Raw genomic sequence first — 10,835 nt, forward strand, 5'->3', positions numbered from 1 at the left:
TCACACTTATTGCCAACAGATGACGAGAAGAGCCCTAAAACAGGGGTGGCGGGGAAAGGTCAACGACACGGTCAAGTCCATTTTCGGTTTTTAAGGTGTGGTCTATACTTAGATGTCGTCTGCTATTCCGGGTAAAGTTATCTGTGTGCTATTCCGTGGTGTCATTTGAAACGCGCGTTGTGCTTTGTGTTTCGTGCTTAGTTTCGTTGTGTTTTTCGAATTAGTGTGTTTTTAATATTATAATATACTGTGTTTTAGTGTAATGGCGAGCTCTAGGAAGAAAGGCGCGACTATTCATAGTGATTGTCGAGAAATAATAAGCAACATTGTTGAATTCTGTGACCGCGAATCAAGAGAGAAACAGTGTTTAGTACCTCTTGGTCAAGCCACAAAACGTGCTTCTAGAGCTACAGGTTTGTCTGAATCAACTATAAAAAGAATTCGCAAGGAGTCTCTTACACGGAAAATGCATTCTCCGACACGAAAATTGATTTCTCCCGGTAAACACAGGAAAAGACCCGATCACAGAAATGTCATTGTAGACGATTTTGATTTGTGTGTTATAAGAAATGCTGTGATTGAAATGTACGTGTCAGATCACATTGTACCAACGTGTGCTAAGCTTTTAACTGTAGTGCGGCAAAAAATTCATTTTCCTTGGAAAATAGACTCACTGCGCAAGGTATTGAGACAGTGTGGTTTCATTTGGAAGAGATGCAACAATAGGAGAAAGGTGTTGATTGAAAGACCAGATATTGTAACGTGGAGGAGTAAATATTTAAGAGCTGTCAAGAGATATCGGGGAGAAAATCGCGCTCTGATATATCTTGATGAAACTGGAGTCGACAGCAACATTACAACAAAGAAGTGTTGGCAGTCAGACGATGTCGTGGGGGTCCATGCGAATGCTAGTTCTGCATATCGACTCATAGTTGTGCATGCAGGAAGCATTAATGGATTTGTGCCGAACGCGTGTCTTATATATAAGGCAGGTAGTAGTACAGGTGATTATCACGGTCAAATGAATGGTGAGAATTTCCAGAAGTGAGTTAGAGAAAAACTTATCCCAAATATTCCTCCTCAGTCTGTCATAGTAATGGATAACGCTCCTTACCATTCAGTACAAACAGAAAAAGTTCCTTCGGGCTATAGCTTGAAAACCGATATGCTCTCCTGGCTAAAATCTCGACAAATTAGCTGTGATGAAACCATGAGGAAGGCGGAATTAAACGCTATAATTCAAGCCAACAAACCTCGTGAGAAAACGTATCGTGTGGACAAGTTACTTGAAGAACATGGCCATACAGTGCTTCGTCTTCCCCCGTACGCGTGTGATTTGAACCCGATAGAACTTTCGTGGGCCAAGGTGAAAAAATATATACGTGACCATAACACGACAGGGTCACTTTCATTCACAGCACTCCAGGAACTTACCTCAATTGCAATATCATCATGCACTTCAGAAGATTGGAAGGGTTTCTGTCAGCATGTCGAAAAAATAGAAAAACAGTATTGGGAGCGGGACGGCTTGATGGAAAATGAGGTAGAAAAAATTTTGATTTCGTTTGGAGGAACAGAAGATAGCGACAGTGAGCCGTCAGATGATTCGGATGGTGCATTCGAGGGTGAAACAGATGATGACAGTGACGAATTGGCACAGCCGTTATCACAGTAAAGGGTAAGTACCCTATTCATTTAGTTTTGTGTCTAATTTTTGTTATACTTGTTATACTTGCGTTGCAACGATATTCCTTGGTAAAACATGAAGGTGGACGTTAGGGATACGCACAAGACAGGATTTGAGGCTGTCTCGACTCGAAAATATGTCGTGAAAGTGATGTCTCGTCTCAAAAAATAAATATGTTTCTATTAGAAGCACTCTGTCTCGACTCGAATTTTTTGACGAAAATTCTGTCTCGTCTCGTCTCGAGCGAAACCCTAGTGGACGTTACTTAAATGGAATCGCAGGTATCACTATTTATCATCGACTCCGAAAAAACTGTGGAATCGACAGTATCATTTCTCTCTAGGGTATAAGTGACATTTGTACCAAGTTGATTGGAATTTCTCGAAACCAATGCTGGCACATGCACACATACACACACACATACACACGCGGATACATCATATGATCAAGAGGGGGGCTAGGCTGTATATAGTCTTCAAATTGTCCAGTAAAGGATAAAATCAACTGCCATTTATGCCGTGTAAATTTTGATGTAAAGGGGGAGCGTACTATAGCCTCTATAGTTCCCTTGGATCCGCCTATATGTGTATATATATACATATATACGATATATCAATCACTCATATTTGTAAAATACATATTTAAATATAGAACATAAACGTTGCGCGCAAGAAAACGAATGTATTAATTAGATAGCATGAGAACTCGTATAGGGAACGACTTGCCGAAACCCCCGTGCGAAAAGTGGGTGAGCCCATACCTACGTCACACTACTTCTGCTAGGGCTCTTCTCGTCATCCGTCCACTGTATTTGCAAAAAGTATTTTTTAGTCAGATTATTGGGGGAACAGTCCCCCCAGGTCCAAGATTGGGGGACATGTCCCCCCGGGATTTGCGTCAGTGTCTATGGGTTTTGTCAGTGCCACGCTCCATTCTCTGCACTTTCCTTTTGCTGTATGCATGACGTGCTCTAACAGGTTGAGTCTCCAAATATCAATTGTACTCATTGTACTCTCAAACTGAATAAGAGCATGATGGGAACTCATATCCTTAGACATTTTTGGATTCGATCATCAGACCAGAAATAAAACCAGGCAATCAAGTTAAATGAATGAGTGTGTGAGAGAAGACATGCATCCCCTTAGACATCAAGAGTTTCAGTTGACATGTTACGTAGGTCTTCCAGAGAATCAATAACCTGATACAGTTGACTGGAAAGGATCTTAATAGCTTATGTATTTGAACTCTATCGAATATAACTTTCGCGTTTTAGAACAATCTCGAAGTAGCTTTGAAGAACTCCACCGATGGGTAGATATATACGTAGGAAGAGCACAATCAGTTTTCCTAAGAAAGTGACTATTAGAATATTATCGCAGAGAACGTATATATAGTAAGATGATTTGCATTCAGTATTGAAGTTTGGACTCCGGAATATTGAGCACTATTGTAGCCTGGTTGCTACACGCTTGTCCTTTGCTGTCTTTGAATGTCAAATCTATCACGCTGAAGTTTGTTCAGTGTGTCAGCAGAAATGCTATCAGCAGCCTTCTTCTTAATAGCAATGAAAGCAAAAGCTATTCTGAATTTGAACTGAGTTGCACTGTATCTCAATTAATTGAACAACTGTTCCACCCAAGAGCAAAAAATGAAATGAATCAAACATAGTGCTGGAATATTTTGGCTTTCTCAGCTTCAAGTATGTGCTCGTGATCTTTTTCTCCAATGTTAATCAGTTCGTTTTGAATGTCATGAGTAGACTGCGGATCGATATGCACTAAAAAACGGCAAAATATGCGCTAAAAATCACGAAAATATGCACTGAAAATATGCAAATATGCTCTAAAAAGGATAAATATGCACCAATCAAAAGCTAAAGTTTGCGAGAAATTTTATTATCTTTAGAGAGAAAAAAAAAACTGTTACTTGAACTACATATGCTTGGTGTAAAACTATGATGCATTCATGCTACAATAGACAACTATATAGTTTCCGGTATTTTCTGGCAAAACCCTGCATTTGCAGTCAAAACATTACTGTACATCGAAAATATTCCTTCCGTGTCACGGGTCGTTAAGGGACAGTATTTCAAAGAAGCAATGTTACTTGCCAATAAATCTGTAATTCATGCGTAGTTGTGCCCAGGAACACTTTATTTGCATTAGACAATTTTATGCCAGGTTTTTTCGCGTCTATTGACTGCTTTTCGAAAAAAATGTTTGTCCGATTGGTCTTGGTGGAGTCTGTTTCGTTATTGAATCAAACAGCTCAAATGCACTACAAAGTCCTAATCATTGCTCTTTTCATCTCGTTATGATCTTTGAAATTGAACTGAAATGAGTATTGATAAACGCAAGTTCGCTTTTAATGTTTTCAGTATTCATGGCTTCTAGAATACATTTGGTTTCTTCGGATTCAAACAGCTCAGTATGTGAAATTGAAATACATCTATCCCCGCACGCGCGCGCGCGCACACACACACATTATATATATATACTAATAAAACATAGAATGCACCAAGTATTTGTGAATGAAGAATAAATACACTCAGAGAAGTAAATATAAACATTTCTGGTATAAGCATATAGTAAAACCTGACTATCGAGATTGAACAGGACTCCTAAAAATTTCCCTTAAAGGTTTTAAAGTTAACGGAGATAGATCTATGCAAAAAAAAATAAATAAAATAAAAATAAAAAAAAAAAATAAATAAATAATGGATATAGGGAGATAATAAAATGTTATACATACCCTATTAAATTACAGTATTTAGTTACGCTACAAATTCATACACACAAAACTTAGTGAACAACAACAACAACGACAACAACAACAACAACAAAAAAAAAAAAAAAGCCTACATGCATTTTCCAAGACCAAGACAAAAAGTAGATGCTATGTCCTTTTCAGCGCGCTCCTTCCTCTACTTTTGGCTCCTGTGATCTATTGTGTATATTATGCTCCTTGTTCCATGTCTGGACCAGCTAGAGAAATAGTTATTGGTTTGGAAATTACTATATAAATTGCACTTCGTTCAAAAAGTTGCACGGTATCTAGGGCCTTATATGGCGGTAGACTATAGATTAAATGTGTAGGGTAACAAGTAAAGGAAGACCTTCACAGACAACGTAGTTCATATACCTAACCTCTCACAGAATGTCTAAATTTTTTCTAAACGGTGCATTCCGGAACTTGAAAATTTCTGTTAAAAAGTATATTTTAACATCCGTTGTTCGCAACACAGGTTCCGACTAATCAAGAAAATTTAACACATTTTATAGCTTTAAACTCATGGGACCGTGAAATATTTCAGTTTATTAAGGGGTCTTTTTACTGTATTAAAAGCCTCCATTCAAAACCATATGTTCTTGTTTAAAAGAAAATAAATCCACTTCAAATTACTTTTTGTATCCAATTATGTGTTAATCCTAGAATATTTTCTTCTAGCGTAACATTGTCTGTTAAAAACAGTAAGAATTTACAATGTATGATATTGATACTTTAAATGGAATAAACTGATTTGAGCGAGACTTGAGCATGAATGGGAAGAAGGTAAAGTTATCGAAAACATAACAGAAGACTTAGTTACGTTTCGAGAGACTGAGGTGCATATCAAAGCAACACAAGCTTATATTTAAATAATCTCAAACTCCTTAAAGGAAAACTGGGTTAACTTATCTCAAACAGTAACTGCTGCGACAAGTTTTAGATTTTGTAAGGCAAATATTTTAATTAATTGTAGAGCATATTTTCAAAAGGGTTGTTCATTTCTTCCCGAAAAAACTTTTTAAAAGGGTTTCTTTGGGATTATCTCTGTAGAGTATGAAAAAAAAAAAAAAAGCCACAACTGGGTTGTTTCATACTTGTAGAACTCCTTACCAGACTTGAAACTGCTATATAAGTAGCCCAAAAAATAGGGCGCTGCTGAAGTGTAAGCTTTTGCTGTCGAACAATATGGAAATGTCCTCTTCTGAAAACAAGCATACTTAATTTGAAAGTATTACTTGTTTAGCACACACTTTGCAAAATATATTTTCTCCTTGAATTGTTAACGTCTATCGACCTCAATCCATTGTTTCAGAGGGTTCATTAATTGTAGTGCTACACCTTCAAATTTTCTATTTTAACTAGCTCTCGGAATGTTGTCCATTCTTGTACATCCAAGAAAAATCTTGTACCATTTAAATAAACGACGGAAGGCCATTTCAAAATTTGGGCCACTTCGATCATTTGTCGTACATCTCCAAATTCGAATTTTAAATAGCTCAGAATTTTGTCCAGTTTTTGTACATTGGTGAACCACGAAGATTTTTTTTATTTACAATTGAAATAAATGAGAGAGGGCCATTTGAAATTTTGGCCACATCGATCACCTGTAGTGCGACATCTTCAAACTCGCATTTTAACAAGCTTAGAATTTTGTCCAATTTTTTACATTCTTGAACCATCAACAAAAAATATATATCATCCAAATAAACGAGGGAGGTTCATTTTAAAATTTGGCCACTTCGATCACCTGTAGTGAGACATCTTCAAACTCGAATTTTAATTAGCTCAGAATTTTGTTGAATATTTGAACATTTTTAACCACCAGGAAAAAAATCGCATCATTCAAATAAACCAGGGACGGACATTTAAAATTTTGGCCACTTCGTTCACCTGTAGTGAGACATTTCAAATTTGAAATTTAACTAGCTTGATGGTGCAAAACTCCACAAAAAACAGTGAAAATTCTAAGCTAGTTAGAATTAGAATTTAAAGATGTTACACTACTGGTGAACGAAGTGGCCAAAATTTTGAAATGACCCTCCTTTGTTAATTTGAGCGTTCAAAATTTATTCTTGGTAGTACAAAAATGTACAAAAATTGATAATATCCTGAGCCAATTAAAATTCGAATTTGGAAAGGTCCCACTACAGGTGATCGAAGTAGTCAAATTTTGAAATGACCTTCCACGTTTATTTGGATGGTACAAAATGTTTTGTTTTTGGTACAAGGATTGGACAAAATTCTAAGCTTGTTAAAACGTGAATTTGAGTATGTCACACTGATCGATATGGCCAAAATTTCAAATGCCCTCCCTCGTTTATTTCAATTTTACATAATTTTTCTTGGTGGTACAAAAATGTACTAAATCGGTCAAAATTATAAGCTATTTAAAATTCAGATTTGGAATATGTCGCACTACAGGTGATTGAAGTGGCCAAATCTTGAAGTAGGCCTCCCTAATTTATTTGAATGGTGCAAATTTTATTCTTGTGTGAACAAAAATAGACGAAAATTGAACAAAACTGTGAGCTAGTTAAATTTCAAATTTAAAGATCTCTTACTACAAGTGATCGAAGTGATCTAATTTTGAAATGGCCCTCCCTCTTTTACTTGAATTTTACAATTTTTTTTCTTAAGTGGGCAAAAATTTACAAAAATTGGACAAAATTCTGAGGTAGTTAAATTTCAGATTTGAAGATATCGCACTACAGGCGATCAAAGTGGCCCAAATTTTGAAATGTTCTCCCTTTATTAATTTGAATCTTACAAAATTTATTCTAGGTTGGACAAAAATTGGACAAAATTCTGGGCTAGTTAAAATTCAGTATGAAAATGTTGCACTACAACTAAATGGACCCTGTTACAGGAGATAATTTCTAGAAGATTTTTCTTTCAGTATTTTTGTTCTGCCACAGGACCACACAATTCCAAATCCACACACATACAACAGTAGCAACTTTAACTTGTTGTAGGTGGAAATTTTGTTGTAGGTGATTTGACGCCGTTATTCATATCTTGGTATTTAAAAAAGGTGTATATCATGCATCATTGCCGGGAGGATGAATCACTCACCCCTTTCTTATTTTCCTTTTACATGATCTTGAAAGATATTCGAAGCCGACAACAATAAACCATTTCAAGGTCTTGAGTCTATTTACATTAGAAACTTGGAATTCTATGACGAAAGTTATTGCACATTAAAAATTATCGATTTGGTCGTTTCTTTAAATATGCATTTATATGCAATAACGACATAAACATGCACTAACCTCGGAAATATGCAAATATATGCACTATAAAACTCTACTATTTTACGCCAAAACAGCTGAAACGAATTTCTGTTTAAAGAGCATATCAATATCACATCAGGAAAAAATACATGCAAATATGTAAAAATCCGAAGTCTAGTCATGAGGTAAATAATAATACAACAAGCAAAGAGAAATGTAAGACTAACAACAAGTAGTACGTTAGACAATAAACATTATATTTTAAGGACTCTATATAGAAGTACTCGAAAGAAATGGAAATTTCAATACCCCGACACATTAGGCCCTATTTATTGATTTTAGAAAAGCCTACGATTCGGTTAGGAGGGAAGCTAAGCGTTAAATACTACCTTTTCAAATTTTAAGTCCACTACAATATCTATAAATGGAATAGAATAAAATCCGCGTAGACACGAACTACAAAAAATAATGTAAAACGTATGTACTGAAAATCCTTTCAAATGCAGGTTTTTGGCCAGAAAATAGAGTTGGTAATACCGTATCCGTGAAACTTTTCAGAGCACATTAAGACATGAGTGTCTTTGTTGAGAACTCAAAAAGAACTGGAGATAAAAGGTCCTTGAGAAAGAGGAAAAATTCAACTCATAGAAACTCACATAAAATCACACTGACAATTTCGTATTTATTACAGTGTGTTAATACCACAGAAATGTGAATTGAACGTAACACAATTTTCCTCTGGCGTTATTTGTTCCAAAAGAATAATCATACTTTAATACAAGAACTCAACTAGTGACAGCTTCGTTTCATGTTGTGAAATCACGGTAGACTTCCAGTCTATGTGAACACTGAAACTGGCCGTAATAGATATAACTTCCAATTGTAATACAAGAATAAAATCAGAAATGAATTCTTGAGATAATAAGGCCATTTCGTACTAGCTCTTATTGTTTCTACTATATGAAGATTAATATTCAAACCAAAAGTGATAATAGATATAATAGTGATAGACAACTTCGGTTGCACTGGCTAGAGAAATTACATCAATGAAGTTGGAGATAAAACATACTTTTCGGACACTTAATCTAGAGAAGAACATAGAAACTAGGTTTAGTAGTAAATTCTTATCACTTCCGGTTTTAATTGAGAGATGTAGGTGAAAATAGGTCCATAGCTCCAAAACTACGGGACTTACCGTTGTCAAGTCATGACTTCACTTAGGAACTAGTATGTGCTCTATCCAAATATCCAAGTTTCAGAATCCTGCGGTACTTCCGCAACAATTTTTATAGAGGTAGTTAGTGAGCACTTCAAATTATACGCCTGTAGCCTAACTCCCTCTAGAAAAATTGTTGCACGAGTACTACAGGATTCTGAAACATGTATTTTTGGGTAGCGTACATATTAGTTCCTAAGTGGTCTTGACCCTTTAAAGTTCATTTTTTTTTTTTTTTTCATGTTTTCGGTAGCCTGTAACTCCGAAAGAAAGCATTTGTGCATCCAGGTTGGTCTATGCTTTTTGTCAGGAATCACCTCCCAAACGTTGTCGGTGTTGTTTTGAAACACCCTGTATATGGTTCAGCCTTTTGTTGCCAGATCTACAACCTTAAAAACGCCATTTTGAAGAGTATATGATTAACGGGATTATTAATGAATAAAAATATAATACAAATTAAACACATTTTACTTATTTATTTAAGAAATTTACATAACTTTCATAGAAAGTTTATACAAAACTGTACAACACTCTGTGTTACACTTTGAATAAGTCTTTTCTTCGAACACGTATAAATACATAAATGGTATGCTAAAACAAATATAAAGTTACTGGTAACAAAGAGCATAAATATAGGTCTTAGTTGATACAGCTTAATCGCATTTTGTCTTATAATGTGGAAGCTACTATAACGTTCTAAATTGAAGAATTTATTATGAAAATACAAATCATTCTTCAGAAAGCATTAATCCGTAATTAATGTATTACGGAAGAAAGAACTAACATTTAATCAACTTGAAGATTAACCAAAACTGGTTTTAATATTACAACATTTGTAATATAAAGAAATACGAAGCGCTTAGTACAAGAATTTGAGAAACTATAGTTGTCTACACGTAAAATTATGTATGAAGAATTTACTTCGATTAAGCTTCATTCTGTGAAGATAACTTTCTAATATGTTTTCTGAACAAATTTTCCAACAAGTAGAAGGTGATTTTATGAGTGAACGATGATAAGATTGGAGAAGGGTTCTTGACTACTAATTTTGAGGCAAATGAAAATTCTTGATTATCAATACGAATATTATGTTTTACAATACTTGATCTTAATATAACATAATAATAACAGTGTGAACTTTAATATAACAATCTGTTAACTCTTTTATAAGGTTTGATTTTTTCATATATGATGTTGAAATATCTTTTCAGCGTTGCTTTTATTCATAAAAACAACCGTCTCAATTTTTTCAAATAACATGTTTTGATTCCGTGATTAGTTCAAACTCTTTTCACTCTTTTAACACCTGACATAGTACTACTATTTATGACAATGAGAAGTATTAGCTGTTGGTCCAAGTTAATGATGTTAACAGTTCTATCAAGGAGACAGTATGTATGTTTAGAATAATCACAAAAATAACAAAAATTGGTTCGATTGTTAAAGTATGTTTTGAGTCAACGCAAACCCAAAATAATATCAGGACCTTGGAGGAGAAAGGGTGAATCCCGAAATCGGGGTGTTGGAAAATCAAGCTGAAAGTTTTGCAAATCCATTAAGATAGCTAGGGCGAATCTCTGTTTATCTTGAAACTGTGAGAAAACTAAGGGCAAAGCAGGGAAAAACGCGGTATATATATGTTGTCCAGAGCTATCCGCTGCGAGGGGAAAAAGATCGATTTTTCGGGTTCGCCCTTTCTCTTCCAAGGTCCTGATAGTAATTCTTCGTTTCCCATAACGTTACTTACGTAACCTTCACAAGAAATGTATCTAACAGTTATTCTAATTATTATTATTGTTGTTTTTTCTTGTACAAGTTTGGATTTTAAAATTTGCCAATGGCAAGCAAGCTGAGCTGAGCACTGTCACTTCAACGGAAATATATCTGTTTAATAATATTTTCAGAACATAAAAAAACCTTTTACAGGTACCTA

The 10,835-nt window shown here is 35.1% G+C and overlaps 1 protein-coding gene across 1 annotated transcript; it reads left to right on the forward strand.

Annotated features, from left to right (window-relative positions):
- Positions 1–1,096: 1,096 nt before the first annotated feature.
- Positions 1,097–1,675, forward strand: LOC145689381 (uncharacterized). The gene has a single exon (XM_081763535.1). The coding sequence runs from the start codon at positions 1,097–1,099 to the stop codon at positions 1,673–1,675; it is 579 nt and encodes a 192-aa protein (XP_081619661.1).
- The last annotated feature ends 9,160 nt before the right edge of the window (positions 1,676–10,835 follow it).

Source organism: Thermobia domestica, chromosome 7 (assembly GCF_964235325.1).
Source record: "Thermobia domestica chromosome 7, izTheDome1.hap1.1, whole genome shotgun sequence".
Lineage (NCBI taxonomy): Eukaryota > Metazoa > Arthropoda > Insecta > Zygentoma > Lepismatidae > Thermobia > Thermobia domestica.